We start from the raw sequence: 17,394 nt of genomic DNA, 5'->3' as shown, positions 1-17,394 counted from the left end.
TTTTTCTAGTTTTATTTACCTGAGTCTGTACGATCTTTTATTTAAAAAAATCTTTTATGTTGAAAAATGACCATATTCTCTTACTTTGGTCTAGGTCATTTAACCGCCCAAATTTAACCCACAAGAAGCAAAATGAGTATGTAACAGACATCTTTGGAAAGTTTCTTTGCTAAGGGGAAAAGGCCCTGTGAAGGATACGCAAACTGCTAAGGAATTGATCCGCAACCCATTTGTCAACAAATCAGGTGAATCCACCATGTCTGTGCAAGAAGATCAACTGCTGGAGATCGCAATTGACGGCGGCCTTTTAGGGGCTGTTCGCATGTTGCATCTTTTACAAAGTCTGTTTTCCGCAAGTTCGTTATTTCCATTAGTGGTGTGGCATGAAGGCTGACTTTCGCGGGCCTCTCCGCTGACTTCACACGCACCTCACGAAATGGACGAGGCTTTTATGCTTGACGCGTTCGTGCAGACTTAACATGCTCGGGTCATTTTAGATGCACGCACTTGAATGAATGCCACAAGTGCACTGCAAGTCGCATGACAAGAACTGACCGATCAGCTTCAGCTTGTACGGAAAATACACATTTCGGTAGACTAATTATTATCACAGAACACACAAACACTGCAATGCTTTGTATTTTTTCTCTACAAATAAAACTTGTATTAAAGTGACAGCAATGTTGATGGTCACCTAGCAACCTACAAACCCCGCCCCCAGTGGTAAACCCCGCCCCCACGTTAGTAAAAAGGTTGAGGACCACTGCTCTAAAGAATCACAATGTGTGCTTGCAAAATAAACATAGTGAATTTTGTTTTGACCTGGACTTTAAAGAGTGGGTGGGTCAGCTTGTTGTCATGGCGATGACTGACAGCCAAGTGTTCTTTTAGTCCATAAAGACTAATAGACTTTTAAATTAACCCTCTAAGCCTATGTCCAGCTTTTACCTATCTAAAATTCATCACCACTTCCCATTTCATGCCTTTTACATTCATTTTTAACTCGCTAGACCAGTCGAGCGATAAATGCGCGCATCAATTACATGTGAGTAGGCGTCCGTGTGTCGTTGTATGTTTTGCATGCAGAAATCTTTAAGTGGCTCTAAAAATCCCACTTTCAGCCATCTCGAAAGATGTTTAAACTATGCAGAGCTGCTAAATGAGATCCACTGTGTCCCCCAGCAGTGTACATGACCAGAGTTCTCCACACCAGCAGGCTTATGGGCATTAAAGTGCCTCGGTGACGCCAGGAATCCATTACTCTGCTATTTTGAGCATTCTACAGATTGCTCCCTGCGCTGAATAACAAGCAGCCGGGAATGGTCAGGAAAGCTAACGGAAGGTCTGGATGACTGACAGGAGATCAGTGGCAACAGCCTGAGAGTTCGGCTTGGGCCTGGTTAACTGACAGCAGATCAGTAGCGATAGGACAGGGGGAAAATGAGAGTGCTCTGAAACCGCTTTGCTGGGGGCCAAAAGCCTGCCACAGACCGGGTGTATGATTGGAGCCGGGGACCGGAGGAGACAGCAGCGGAGGGAGGAACGACGACCGGTTGGACAGAGATAAGCGGAGCTGAGAGAGGAGGTGATAAACACGTGAGGAGACAATAGTTAAGGGCAGTTAGAGGTGGCGGAAGGGTTGATGAAGGAGATGAGACCAAGATGTGTGTGTGTGTGTGTGTGTGTGTATGAAAGGATGGTTTGATGAGAATAAGAAAAAGAGATGTAAGAGTTAGGGTGTGGTGAAAAGGGGTATTTTTATATACTTCTTTCAAATCCACATCAGTTTACACACAGTTGTCCTGCTGTGAGCTTCCTACTGCGCAAATGAAGATGATGATGAAGTCACTGGTCTAGACGGAGAATGTAGGGCTGTTGATTATGTGTGTGTGTGTTTGTGTGAGAAGAAAAGAGGCACTCTAGAGTATATTTTGATTCTTATTTTATTTTAAACACTAACCATTTTTATTTGATTTGCATTTGTTATGTTATGTTATATTGAAAGGATAGTTCAGCCGAAACTGAAAACTCTGTCTTCATTTACCCTAACTGGCCCACCAAGAAAATTTTGGATTGCATTTCTTAACTTCTAATGTTGCTAGTTAACACACTCAAGCCTTTTTTTATTTTTTTCATCCCATAATTTCTAAAATATCAGCCTCTACCAAATGGTAGATATGTTGGTTTAGGGTCAAAGTATCATAATTAATACATATACTATGAAACATATGAAAATATAAAGTGTACGACAAAAAAAAAAAAAAAATTTATATATATATATATATATATATATATATATATATATATATATATATATATATATATATATATATTCATTTTAAATATTTATTTTTCGAAGTATGTCAAAAATATTTCAGATTCTCATTTAACATGTTTTCTTGTTTGATTGTTTATTTGTTTATTTGTTTGTTTGTTTTTTACAGTAAAACCAAAATCAAGTGTATAGTGCAACAGGATTATCTTTGTTTGATTAAATTGTAAAACAACAGTGCTGTTTAGTGTAAACCATTATATAAATTCTTTTATTCTTTAAATTACTTTTACAGTCTTTATTTAAAACAGTCAAAATCCTATCAACCATTTGATAGAGCAGGCAGTTAAAGGATTAACACAAACGTTTCTGTAAACACAAAATAAGTTATTTTTGGAAAATGCTTGAAACCTGTAACCCTTGACTTCAATAGTATTTGTTTTTCCGATTATGCAAGTGAATGGTTGGAAGTTTCTAATCTTTTAAAAAATATCTTATTTTATTTTTAACAGAAAAAAGAAACTCATTAAGATATGGAACTACTTGAAAGAGAGTAAATGGTGAGTAAATCTTCATTTTTAGGTGAATATAATTCTAAATTACTTTATTCCAGGCTCATTCTGATAATGAACCTCTATATTCATTTCTGGAGAGCGCCAAATATGTCCCAGGAGCTACGCTTTTTTGCAGTTTTTATTTTTTTTGCAAATCCACTAGAGGCCGCTGTGTATGGTTTTTGAGATCTCAAATTTATCTTGCGAGCGCCATTTGTGCCTGCTGTTCTCACTTATATCCACCAAAGGCTGCTGTCGACTCACTGACTGACTGAACGATCGTCTGACCCACCCTTTCTACTTCCCTAAACCCAACCAATAGTGTTTTCAAAAGCACCGATTGACCCACCCCCCACTTCCCTAAACATAATCGACAGTTTTACCACATTCTCACAGTTTTTACTTGTTTATTTTATTTTTTGGCTTCTGTTTTTGCCTTACCCACTTACTAGAACCATTCTTCACCGGACTCGAACCCTGTCATCGTGGTCCACTCCTCTTTGCATCTCTAGTCTGCTGACGTACATGGCGAGGTAACTGGAGAAACTGGTAACAGCAGGAAAGCCGTTCATATTGAGGTAAGCGGTCAACCGGTAAGCGCAAAAAAGAACGGCGTCATACTGTCCCGTATTGTTTGACAAAATACAGCCATACATACTTCTGGCTAGAGGTCCACATTTCTTGCGGAGCGGGAATAAATTTCAGAATAAAACACTGGTCGTTAACTCTGGTGTAATTTAAACGAGACCAGGCGGTCTAACAATATAGTGCTCCCAAGAGATAGAGGGAGAGAGAGAGAGAGAGAGTGAGAGCGAGTGAGAAAGCAAATGCATCCACTGTAGTGCTGTATGTGTGAATAAGAGAGTGCGCACATCCGACGTGGTGCCGTGTGTTGCCAGTTTTTAGGCTGTCTGGACTGTTTAGCATCCAGCTGGGTGTTTTTAGGAGGCATATTTAATCGCTGTACATTTTACATACTTCCTTGTGCCAATATGTACCTGTGTATAGAAATATTTCTGATATGATATATGAAACACAATTGGCAGTTGGCAAATATATTAAGTGGATATGTTTGTAAATCTGACTTTGAAAGAGTCGGTGCCTCGCCAGCCACCATCCTCACAACACGTAATCCGGCATTTATGTCTCATCACAAAAGGGCAAACAAAACTGACTCATTAGGTAGTACCCAATTTTAACGTAAGATCTAAATTTTGCCGGGAACGGTCGGATCGGGAAGGAAATGGGGTTAATCGGGCAGCAGGTGAACAAAGGCTGAATATACAGTGGGAGTGGTTGGGTGTTGAGTAAAACCTGATGGGAGCGGGATTAAAAATTCATTCCCGCACAGATCTCTACTTCTGGCTACATAGTTGGCGATCTCCAGAAATGTATTTAGGGGTACATTTTCAGAATGAGCCTATATGTTGGCTTTATCTTTAGAATTCTTTTTTTTTCCATATTAATATATTTTACATTTAGCTTATTTTATTCTATCATTTGAATTAGTTTATTTTATTTGCTCAGATACTTTTTGCTTTATTTTATAATTTTTTCAACAATGATACTAATTTGCCTCATTACATATTTATATGTTTCTTTTAATTTCAGTTTTTTTAAACCAATATTAAATCTCATCATTTCTGCAATGTAATTTTTACCTCTTCCTCTGTTTCTTAAATCACCACATTTTTCTCTCTTCTCTGATTCTTCCTGCCATCTCAGTGACCTCTTTCTGATCTTTTTTCTTCCTTTTTATCATGGCTCTTTCTTTACTAAGCTCCACTCGTCCTTGACTATTCAGTTATCTTGTTTTTCTCTAGTGTTTATTTCCTTTCCATCTTCTAATTTCTCACCTGCTCCCCCTCACTCTTTTCAAATCCACCCTTATGCATTTCTCCCTCTTCTTCTCTCTTCTTAATCGTGACCGTGATGTCTTGTTGTTGTTGCTCACAGAAATTGGCCTGTCATAATCTATGCCGCTGAGTAATCAGTGTTCACTTGTGTTCCCGAAAAAAGTACGGCCAGAAAAAATCGCCGAAAGGTGACTTTATTCTCTGCACCAAAGAAAGATGACGGCCATCACACCTGGATCTGCACTTACAGACCAAAGAGACGATGGAAATTGTGGAGGTGTGCCGGAGAGAGACAGAAATTGACTTCCAGCGGCATCCATCCTAATACCCAAACTGTTTACTGTCAAACTTCATCCAATAAGTATGATTCGCTAGTGAGTGAGACAGATAGAGATTGGGGAAAATGCTTTGTTCTGCCCTATGTGCTGTAATGATGTTCTAGAGTAGGACAAATGGCCAGCTTTGCTCACTTTTTATTGTATCCATTCTCATATTTAGCCCTGATTCATGGGTAATTATGAGAGAATTGATTCTTTGAAACTAATTAGCCTCCATTAGAGTTCAAATATGAAAACAAACTACCCAAGTGGACTTTTCTAGTGGGGGAAATAAGCGAAAAACAAAAGCTCTGTTTTATTTTTCTCAGACCTGTCGGTTCCTCTCCACCAATCACGCGTCTTTAATCTGTATGTCCCACCCACTACATCTGTCTGCATAAAGGGAGGGTATGTTTGGGAGTCGTTAGGTCTGATCAGTTCATTAAAGAGATTGAGCGAGCTGCGCTAATGGCCACTTGAGTGGTGGTATCATGCCGTGGAAGATCGTCATTCGTTATTTCTCTCCTCTTGCTTCTCTTGCTCTCTCCTTCTTCTCCTTGGTAGTCTCTGTGGGATTAATTGAAGGAGGAAAGCAAGAGGGAGCGAGAAGTGGAAAGATGTGGAAAACAAGGAGAAACATGGAAAAACAATCTCTTGCGTCCCTGAGGGAAGGAGTGATGTGTAGAACTCGTCTGAGGGTGTGTTCCACCTGAGTGAAGAGTCAAGGTCAAACACGGGCCATGATTCTTCAACATCAGCCCAAATAACAGCTGTGCTCATCACACACAGAAACAGGTGTGTGGAGAAAGAATAGTTACAGTTAAAAGGATATTTCACACACAAATGAAAATTTGGTCATGATTTACTAACTTATATTTTGAAGCATGCTTTAAACTGATATACAATAGATTCCATGGTATTAGTAACACCTTTGGTCACTATTCATGGTATTAACAAACAACTAACACTACAACCTTAAACTACAAATTAGCTATTTATTATTAATTAGTAGCCTTACTAGAAGTTGGGTTCAGGTAGTGGGTAGCATTAGGATTGCAGAATAAGATCATATTTATAACTACTAATGAACAGTCATTTATTTTCCTTTGGCTTAGTCCCCTATTTATCAGTGGTTGCCACAGTGGAATGAACCGCCAGCTATTCCAGCACATGTTTTATGCAGCGGATGCCCTTCCAGCAGCCACCCAGTACTGGGAAACACCCACACACTCTCACACTCACACACACACTCATACACTACAGGCAATTTAGCTTTTTCAATTCACCTATAGCACATGTCTTTGGACTTTAGAGGAAACCAGAGCACCCGGAGAAAACCCATGTGAACACGGGGAGAACATGCAAACTTCACACAGAAATGCCAACTGGCTCAGCCGGGACTTTCTTGCTATGAGGCGACAGTGCTAACTACTGAGCCACAACGCCGCTCCTACTAATAAATAGTAGATAGAAAAAAACAGTATTTAATGGCATGAATTGTGAGCTAAAGGGTTATTATAGTATTTTTTCCTACAATCGATGTCAGTGGTTTTCAACATTCTTCAAAATAACTTATTCGACAGCAGCAACAAAAAATATACTCCTAAAAGTTTGAAACCCTGTAGTTCACTCTCATGTTCTTTCAAATGTGTGTTAATTTTCAGAACACTACTCTGAAAAGAAATTCCATTATTTGATGTTTTTTTAGCAGCTGGGGGACCAAAACAAAAAAACAACGTTAAATAACGGACGTTAAATTACAGACATTTACCGTAAAATAAAGGCCCTTAAATTACATAAATTTATCATAAAATAATGGCCATTCAATTACATAAATTTACTGTAAAATAATGGACGTTAAATTACAGAAATTTACAGTAACATAATGGATGTTAACTTACATACATTTACTGTAAATTAATGGCCATTAAATTACAGAAATTAACAGTAAAATAACGAACATTAAATTACAGAAATTTACAATAAAATAACAGACGTTAAATCACAGAAATTTACTGTAAAATAACATACATTAAAATAAAGAAATTTACTGTAAAATCCCAAATATTAAATTACAGAAATTGACAGTAAAATAAAATATGTTAAATTACAGACATTTACTGTAAAATAAAGGCAGCTAAATTACAGAAATTTACAAAAAAGTAACAGATGTTAAATTACAGAAATTTGCAGTAAAATAAAAGACGTTAAATTACAGAAATTAACCTTAAAATAACAAACATTAAATTACAGAAATTTACCATTAAACACAGACATTAAATTATAAAAATTGACCATAAAATAACAAACATTTAATTACAGAAATTGAACAAATAACAGACATTAAATTGCAGAAATTTACCATAAAATACAAACGTTAAATTACAGACAATGACTGTAAAATAAAGAACAATAAATTACAGAAATTTACCTAAAATAACTGCCGTTAAATTACAGAAATTAACCATAAAACAACAAACATTAAATTATAGAAATTTCCGTCAATTTTTTGTAATTTAACATCTGTTATTTTACAGTTATCTTTTTTGTAATTTAATGTCTATTATTTTACGATAAACTTCTGTAATTTAATGTCTATTATTTTACAGTAAATTTCTGTAATTTATTGGCCATTATTTTACATTTTTTTCAGCACCATAGCTGCAAAAAACATTAAATAACAGATTTTCTCTACAGTGCAGTGAAGATATTTTCATAAATAGTGAATAATGTAAAATAAAAATTACAATAAATATTGCATTAAAAACACAAACATAAATCAACCTTTTTGCTCACTTTTAATATTTAAAATAACTGTTTCTTTTTTAAATACATTCAACTTTTTTTTCCTGTAACTTAGAGCTGAATTTTAGCATTATTACTCCAGTATTCAGTGTCTCATGAATAGTAAATGTTTTTTTGAGCAGCAAATCAGCAAGTTAGAAAGATTTTTGAAGTATCATATGGCACTAAAGTGGCGTAAGGATGCTGAAAATGTGATATCTCAGCACTTTATCACATCCTCCAACCAGGGGGCACACATATTGCCCTATACTACTCAACATTAGATGGCAGTTGTGACTATTGTTCCTCTAAAGTCTCCTGTAATCTGCCTAATTACCACCTGTTCTTTGCCCAATATAAGACTGCTTTGTATCCTGCTCTATGTTCAGTCCCGAACCCAACCTCTTGCTGCCTTGTCCAGTGTCCAGTGTCCAGTGTCCAGTTAAGTTGTTCTCAAGACTTTTATTGCTGTTTGGTTGTTCTGAGACCCTCGTGTCTATTTTATTTTGTATGTATTTTTAGGAAGCTCGGCTTTCCTATTTTTGTTGTACTTTTTCAATCCTGGCTCTAGAGCGATATTATCTCTCCTTTTTTGTCAAATTCTCTTCAGTAAAGACTTATTTTTTGAAATTCATACGTTGTGGACTAACTTTGTTCCTCCTCTGCTCTTGGGCCACTAGTTGCTGACTTGGCTCATGTAGTAAGAAGTACTGCTAACCACACCGTAGACCCGGGTTCGATCCCCACTCAGATCATTACAGCAAATTCATCAAACAAGTTACATTTTACAGTATATACACAGAAATAGTTGTGTTCAAATATGGTAAGTAAAAATATTTATTATAACAATATTACTGTTTTTGTATAATACAATCTAGTGAAAGAACTGAAGAAATCCTTTAAAAAATCTTACCTTTCTAATACATTAGTCATGATAGAATTTTTAGCTAGGAAAATCCTTCATTCTTTGAGTGTCTAATGAATTTCATTATATTAATAGTTTTATTATTTAATTTAGTACATTTTATTACTTTTATGGAGACTTTTTATTCATAACAACACCCAAATCACTTTATGCCATCCGAGAGAGCCTATTAGAAATACTTTTGTCCTTTATTTGCAATGTTTATGCATGGGAAATGGACTGTTTGAAGATACTAGGCCACTAAAAAATAAAAACAGCACAATAAAGAGATACTGAAGATCTGTGAAGCTTTGGGCTAGAGACTCAGAAAGCCTCCGAAAATGTGTTTGTGTCCTTATCTGCATGTCTGCGTGTTTTCACAGACACCTGTCGTTCAATAATGTATTTAAAGGCCCATTACCCTTTTCCATTATTTACATAACCCTTCCTTTCCTTTTCTTTCCCCACGGCAAAAAGATTTAAGCATGATTTTGGCTGCAAGCAACAGGCAGGATTGATTTTTTTTTTTTCCCCTCAGGCTTTCTAACACACATGTAAACAACAAATGAGCAGAATAGGGTGCAGATGGAATAAAAAAATAAACATGGAGCTACCTTTTTAATTAAAAACTATAGAAGTGTTAGATGAGACCTGTGCATTTTGAAATATACTATCCTGTAAGTCTAAAACTAAAATGTCTGTAAATAATTGAGGACATGTTGGATCACCACCTATTCTTGCAAGCAATCCCTGGATGCCGCAGCAGATGTTGCAGCCGTTGGTAATTATAGGAATATTACTTTGTAAAGGTTGTTTGTTTCCATAGAAATCGTGTCGATGTTATCCGTGGTAAAGTCTAAAAAAGCTCTGGAATCCCATATGACCCCTGGCTTGCGCTGAAGTCCTCCAAGCTTAATGTAATACTCTGACCAGAGATATTCGCTCTGATATTAGCCCCTGTGCCTGTGTTGGATTAATAGGGTTTTTCTAATGCTCAAATAAGACAAATATATCTTCCTATGTCCACAAGGAAGGCAGTTCTTTTAATGGAGAGTTGTTGTTTTCTTCAGTAAGATGCACTTGGGTTCAGAGTGACAAGGTTTTTCAGTGTGCAAAAATTTGTGTAAACTAAAGCACTCTTGTTCCTTCAAGGACTCTTAGTTGCTGTCTGTTCCTCTTACCTCTCGTTTCCTGTTTTCCTCACATTATGAAAAGGGTTATTATTTGGTCTCCTGGTTTTTATTATCTATTTTTTCCGCTCAAGGACAAATCTTTCTTCTCTTTTATCTATTTATTTTTTCTGTTCTATTATTTTTTCGTCATTTGTTTCCTTTCTGGAGACACCTCAGGAAGATGAGTGTGATGTGCAAATGTTTTTTTAGACACATTTCTAAATTCAGGTCATCTTAAGCTCTCTCATTTATCATATCTTATGAAGGCCAATTTCCTGTAACAAAGCAGTGTGTGCAAGTAAGTAGCAACATTTGCATGTGCGTAAATGTTTTTTAATATATTGCTTTCATGATTACATTTGCCCAGAATGAGTTGAAATAACTGTCACTGTGTTTTCAGAATGAAAGAGAAAGTCTAAGCAAATTGCTCAACAATTAAGGGATTATTCATTTATTAGAGAAATATATTCTGATCTCATTTGTAATTGTAAGCACATATGTCAAGTCTTTGGAATCAACGTACAGTATCAATGTATTGCAAAATTACAACATCTAAACCATTTTATGCAACCCAGCCTCACTCTGATTATGTACCCCTATATGCATTTTTTGAAGAGAGCCAAATACGTCCCAGGAAGTACACTTTTTTTTTTTTGTTGCAGTTTTTGTTTTTGGGAATCCACTAATGGCCGTTGTTTATGCTTTTTGAAACCTCAAATGTCTTTCGCGAGTGCCATTTGTGCCTGCACTTCTCACGTAAATCCACCAGAGGCCACTATCGACTGACTGACTGACTGACTGACTGACCAACCAACCGCACCCACCCCCTGCCCTAAACCCAACCGATAGTGTTTTAAAAATTACTGATCGACCAGCGCTCACCCACTTCCCTGAACCCAATCAACAGTGTTTTAAAAAGAAATCCAGAAAAAGAAAAGGTCCATGATGTTTATGTTTTTAGACTTTACCACATTCTCATCCTGTTATTTACCTGTTTATTTTATTTTTTTGTTTGTGTATAACCTGCTTTCCTGGAACCGTTCTTCACCAGACTCAAACCCTGTTGTCACAGCCAACTCTTCTCTGCGTCTCAAGTCCGCTGAAGTATGCTGCAAGCTACTGGACAAACGTAACAGTGGGAAAGCCGTTCATACAGAGGTAAGCAGTCAGATGCAAGCGTGAAAAGGAATGCCATCATACCACCATGTAGTGTTCATTTTATGAAATGCAGCCATACGTACTTCTGACAACATGATTCACAATCTCCAGAATTGAATATAGAGATATGTTTTCAGAATGAGCCTACAGTATGTTAATTTTATTCATATATATATAACTTTAGATTAAATCCCAATTTCTTTAAATACCCCTATTGTTACACAATGTAAACACACCTAATACGGCAATCTTTGAAAAAGATGATCATGTTCATCAGTATTATGTGTTAGGTATGTAGATATTGCTGTTTACATGGACACCAATAATCTGATTTTAATATGATTAAGACAATACTATGATTAATAGTCTACTATGTAAACAGCGATTTTTGATGACCTTAATACGACTAAAGTCATAGTCGAACTAAACAGAAATGAAAGTAATACATGTGTTGTATACCAATTTTGTGGCATTATTGAAATAGAGACATGTAAACACCTTTTTCAAACTATTACCTTCATGTAGGATTTTCGCTGCATTTTGCGACAGGATAGTCTATACACACACTGCTTGACACTATTCTCTGCACCTACCTAGTCAGTGAAGTGCCTGCATTGCGGAATGCAGAGGTTTTTTTTTCTAATATGGCATGCCGTATCAAATTCAATTAAAACAACACTCTTCCAGCAGTTTAAACTCGCATCCAATATCTTGTTTGTCATGGAGGGCATGCATAAAATGTTCCTGAATGAAACTGAAAGTACCAAACTGTAGTTCAAGTTGACAAAGATAAAACACCCAAAATTACATCAAACTAAGAAGGAAATGTGAATAGCGTGGTGACGCAATGATGTTAATCGAATTATGTGCTACAACATGTAAAATGGGATCATGAAAGGAACATTCATAAAGCAACTCAGGCAAACACTTTAATCACATTACTGTCTTATTCAGATTAAAGTAAATAATTTGATTACTGGTGTCGATGTAAACAGTCAGTGACAGTATGTGCTGATTTTTGTGTGACACTAGTGCCAAGTACATGCTCTAAAAACTTGTAAAAACTATGTTCTTTGCCTATATTCTCAAGTTCTGGAGTGGTGTGTGTTGCTTTTTGTTTTTAGTTGTTGTTGTTGTTGTTGTTGTTTACTATGTGTGTGTGTGTGTGCTACTGACTTGCCAATAAGTCATTCTGTCTGTTGTAAATGCTTTCCATAACATGATGAGTAAATGAAAGCACTCGCAAAGTTGTTTTACAGCTTTTTTTTGGCACGCAAATGTGTTTTTGGAGCTTTGTATGAGTACAGTTAAACCACTGAAGTTACATGTAATGTTTTGACAGCACTTTTTATTCCTTTTCTGGACTTTGAACATCTCATGACCCTTGCTGTCTAAAAAGGCCAGAGAACTTTATTATAAAATTTCCTAATTTGTGTTCCAAAGATGAAAGAAGGTCTCTGGGGATTGGAACAACACTGTAATGAGTAATTAATAAAAGAATTTTCATTTTTGGGTGAACTAATCCTTTAAGCGTCCTTGTTAGTGTGCCATTCCCTTGACATGTTTAACCCCTTTTGATGTGCAAAGTTAGAATCAGAGAAATTGCATTGGTGCAATGGCTTAGATCAGGCATGTCCAAACTAGGTCCTGGAGGGCCGTATCCTGCAAAGTTTAGTTCCAACCCCAATCAGACACACCTGGGCTAGCTAATCAAGCTCTTATTAGGCTTTCTAGAAACATCTTTGCAGGTGTGTTGAGGCAAAATGGAGCTAAAATCTGCAGGACACCGGCCCTCCTAGGCCGAGTTTGGACATCCCTGGCTTAGATGGTGCCAAGTACATGTCAAAAAACCTAGAAAAACTATTTTGTTCCCCTATGTTCTCTTTCAAGTCCTGGTTCACGTAGTTCTCTATGACACTTGTCTGTTGTGCTATTGACTTTGTCATAGTGTCTATTGTAAATGCTCATCCTAATGAGACAAGAAAGTGAAAACACTTGCAAACACAGTTGTTCTACTGTTTTTTTTTTTTTTTTTTTGCCACACAAAAGTGTTTTTGAAGCTTTTTTCTGGACTTTGAACATCTCATGACCCTTGCTGTCAAAAACGGCCAGAGAGCTTTAGGATAAAATATCCCAATTTGTGTTCCAAAGATGAAAGAAGATCTCTGGGGATTGGAACAACACAGTAATACGTAATTAACAAAAGAATGATCATTTTTAGGTGAACTAATCCTTTAAGTGTCCTTGTTAGCATGCCTATCTCCCAATCCATAGATGAAATTGAAGTTTCTGGAGAGGAGTTTAGCAGAGAAACATTTAGTAGGATCTGTGGAATAAACATCACTTGTTTTGGCCTCGAGATACATTAGCTACTGTTGCTAAGAGCTGTGGTCTTTATCCTTCTTTTTAGTGTGTCCACCTCGCATTCCCTTGACATTTTTTACCCTGCTTGACATGCAAAGGTAGAATCAGAGAGATTGCATTGGTGCAGTGGCTTAGATGGTATTGAGATTGATGGGGATGAGTATAACTAGGGGATAACTAATGAATAAAAAGTATGATTATTGGGAGCTGTGTGAGTAAACCTCTGAAGGGACATACTAGCAACTGATGCGAAAAGCTGTAGTGTTATATTTGTCTTTTAGCATGCTTGAAACATTTCTATAAGTACAAATAGAGGGGTTATATTAGAGGAGTGAGGGTTTTAAAGCCAACTATTAGCAGCTGGACATTTTAATCTATCTATCCTGGCCTCAAGTCACACACTAGCAGTCTGTGGTCTTTAGCATCTTTTTTATGATGCCCAAATTCTATCATGGAGTCATAGTGCTGCTTTGAACCCCACTCTTTGGTAGAAGAACCAGAGTATGTTGGTGCTGTGGTTTGGATGGGATTGAGGTTTTAGGGTTTAAATTCAACTGTGCTTGTAAACCTCAATTCCCTTGGCCTCAAGAGCAGTGTTGGGGAAAGTTGCTTTTGAAAATAATGCATTACAATATTCAGTTACTCCCCCAAAAAGTAACAAGTTGCGTTACTTAGTTACTTTTTATGGTTAGTAATGCATTACATTACTTCTGAGTTACAGAACTTTTCTGTACCTTTGAGCAGAGGCTTGATCTCTTTCTTGCAGGATTTTTTATTCATTTTTTTATTAGAGGAGCTCTGCAATCAGCAACACACTCTATAACCTCTACAAAAACAGTAATGTAGGATATTGTTATCTTCTGAGAACATCCTGAGCCCAGAGCTATACATGCTGCATATATACTGTAGATTAATGAAAGTTTAAAGCAACGTTTGCTGCTTTTGTACTTTTTGTCTTATTAGTGAAGTAGAATTACTGTCCATTGAGACAATCCCCCTTTCCTTTTCCTCCATGTGTTTAGAATAATGAGAATACTTCCATTGCAGGGATGTAAGGCTCTGCAATCATGATTTTTGTCTGTTCCTGTATTCTCTCATTGAATGTGTGATTCAACATGACGGCATTCATTTCAATTCAGCCATTTAAAAAAAAAAAAAAAAGCTGCTAATTACTTAAATGCATTACACTTGTTTAAAAGTAACTCAAATATTATTGCTTATTTTTAAAAAGTAATGCGTTACCATAACAAAGACGCTGAGGCAGCATTAGAATCCATTTGTGGACGTTTAATCAAAGGCTTGCACAGAGACATTAACGTGAAAACAGGCAGAGTGTCAAAATCAGATGAGCTGTCCAAATCTTTCAACATACACAGACGCCAAAAGGCGTAAGTAATAGGCAGGGCCAGACGGAATCTGCGGACATCTTTTGCTATTTCTGCGCAGAAGTTTGGTAAAAATCTGCAGATTTATGGAATTTGGACGTAGTACATCAGCTATTTTTTCATGTGTAATGTGTATTTTATATAACACATTTATGACCATTTACCACAGGACAATGGTGCAGTGCGCTCACCACACATCAGAAATAGGTGGAGCGGAGATAAAATAATACAGCCAATTCGGTGCATGGGGATGATTGGTAGGCCATGATGGGTAAGGGCCAACCAAGGGAATTTGGCCACAACACCAGGGTTAGACCCTACTCTTTACGAGAAGTGCCATGGGATTTTTAATGACCACAGAGAATCAGGACTTCGGATTATTCGAAAGATGTCACCCTCTGACAGCATGGTGTCCGCTTCACTTTCACTGGGGCATTAGGACTCACACAGACCACAGGTTAAGTGTCCCCTGCTGAACACTCCAACACAACTTCCAACAGCAACCTAGTTTTCTCATGTGGTCTCCCATCCAGGTACTGATCAGCGCTGCTCAGCTTCAGTAACCGGTCTTGGGCTGCAGGGTGATATGACTGTAGCCATAAGTGCACATCATATGCACGCTGCTCTATCCCATTAAGCCCTGTGAAAGAATTCATGAATGGGAGTCATGATCACGTGACCTACCCTCTTGAGTTGCGTCGCTTCACTCCCATTAATGAATTCTCTCATGGGGCATAATGGGATAGTGCAGCATGCATGGGATGCGCACTTCAGAATCTCGTCAAATTTAGTAGGTAATCGCATACTGATTTTCAAATTCTATGAATTGGGACATACTCGGTTCACATAGTGATTTTAGCATACTATATAGTATCGAACTAGGCAGTTTCAGACGCAGCCTGTGTCTGATTCCTCACTGAAATGCTCAACAAACAGGAAGTGAGTGCAGAGGTAGCGGAACTGAGTCAATAATCGGACAAGAGCTCCCTCTTCTGGCATGGCATTACAGTTTCTTAAATCATTACTTAGAAAACAAATGTGTTACTAGTGTTACTGACACTAGAGAATGTGGCATTTGGCATCTTTGTTAATGTGTCCACCTCTCTTGCAGTAGACATTGGTTGGAACTCAGCACGTGCAGGTAGAATCAGAGGAGTTAATTGGTGCCAAGGCTTTAGTGGTATTAAAAGGTGAGTTTTTGGGGTGAAAATCTTAATAATTCGATTTGATCTGACTCCAATTGCAATTGTGGGAGTCACAATTATTTTCAAAAATTATTATTTACATACATTTTTACAAATTTGTTCAGCTATGCAAATACATCTTTCCAACCTGACATATTAACCATAATTGGAGTTGATAGGTTTTTTTTTTTTTTTTTTTTGATGATGATGATTGGAATCTATGACAGTACGGCTATCTTAAAATGTTATTGTTATATCAATAAAGTATTAATGAATTTATCAGGATGAACAAGATCTGAATGTAACACTGAAATGTCAGATCACAAAGACCAGTCATTACAAGAACTGTTCTTTATAGTTTGTTTGTAACTTTTTTCCAAAAAGAAATGTCTTCAAATTTGCACTACGAATCAAAATCAATGTTTTGATTTGTAGTGCAGCAAGAATCTGCATACCTACATGCATCTTCTTGATCTCATTTGACTGCAGGGTTAATTAAAAAATTTTTGAGAATGGATTCAAAATAGCTAGAGAAAGAATCACAATGAATAATTTTTATGTACGCCTCCCATTCTTTGAGAGTGGTGTGAGAAGAATGGGATGGGTTACACTGGTCCTTTGACCTCATTGAGAGTGTTACGGGGGAGCCGCCCCCTAAAACCGATGTCTGAATTACAGTGTGAGCAGTATAACTTGTATTTTAACCCAGAGAATAAGGTTTCTACCAGGAAGACTTAGGAGTTAGATGTAAAAGTTTTAACTTTAATTGTAAATGGTTTGGATAAGTGTATGTTCGTTACTTTCCTTTCAAAAAGTCCTTTTGCGTAAGCCCCGTCTATGGTGCAGAACTCTGGATGAGCTGGCAGATCCTGCCTAAAAATGAAAGCAGGGCGAAGCCTACCCCTGAGTGGAGAGGAAAGGGAAACTTCCGCAACGTCACCTGAGTACAGTGAAACAGATTGTTTAGTTGGGCTTATTTGTAGTGCGCTTGGTCGCTATAGGCTGACGAGATAATTATCATGAATCATAAGACACGCCAATCTTCCTGGCAGAACTATCGCTAAAGCTTTCATTACTTTTAGCTGATAAACACAAAACTAGAAATGGCCTTTTAAAATGAAAGTCTATACAAATGCTTTTTTATGCCAAGGTTTTTCTGCTTCATTGGCACCTGGCCTTTAGGAAACTTAAATCATAATATAAGGCCAGAATTAATACGTTTCAGTCAACTTTGCCATATGTGAAGATGTTTCAAAGACTGAAGTGCTGAACAAAATTGGATTTGTGTCCTTCCATTAACTCACTCCTAGCGATTGTGAAGGTTTTGATAACAGAATAAAGCATTGATTAGACTATTGAGCGAGTTGTTTCATCTTAATGAGTGTTTTTATTTGACTTTGAAGCCCTTGTGTTGCTTTAGTTTCAGTTTTATTCTTGGACGAAG

The 17,394-nt window shown here is 37.1% G+C and overlaps 1 protein-coding gene across 48 annotated transcripts in view; it reads left to right on the top strand.

Moving 5' to 3' along the window:
• The window catches only part of LOC137489979 (uncharacterized), a 656,302-nt gene that overhangs the window by 122,365 nt on the left and 516,543 nt on the right, over positions 1 to 17,394 (top strand). For 22 of the 48 annotated variants that reach the window (XR_012405510.1, XR_012405512.1, XR_012405537.1 and 19 more), the window contains one exon: positions 10,911 to 11,017. The exons of 2 other annotated variants lie outside the window; for them this stretch is intronic. Coding sequence is in view for 1 of the 46 variants with exons in the window: in XM_073949400.1 (XP_073805501.1) it covers positions 10,911 to 11,017 (107 nt within the window). In the remaining 45 variants the exon portion in view is untranslated. Of the gene's footprint in view, positions 1 to 1,482; positions 1,586 to 2,784; positions 2,833 to 3,278; positions 3,405 to 4,782; positions 5,795 to 10,910; positions 11,018 to 15,877; positions 15,957 to 17,394 lie in introns of those variants that run through there. 24 more of the 48 variants (XR_012405525.1, XR_012405498.1, XR_012405504.1 and 21 more) reach the window with 9 other exon arrangements.

Source organism: Danio rerio, chromosome 1, assembly GCF_049306965.1.
Source record: "Danio rerio strain Tuebingen ecotype United States chromosome 1, GRCz12tu, whole genome shotgun sequence".
Lineage (NCBI taxonomy): Eukaryota > Metazoa > Chordata > Actinopteri > Cypriniformes > Danionidae > Danio > Danio rerio.
This window is presented reverse-complemented; position numbering and strand designations above follow the sequence as displayed.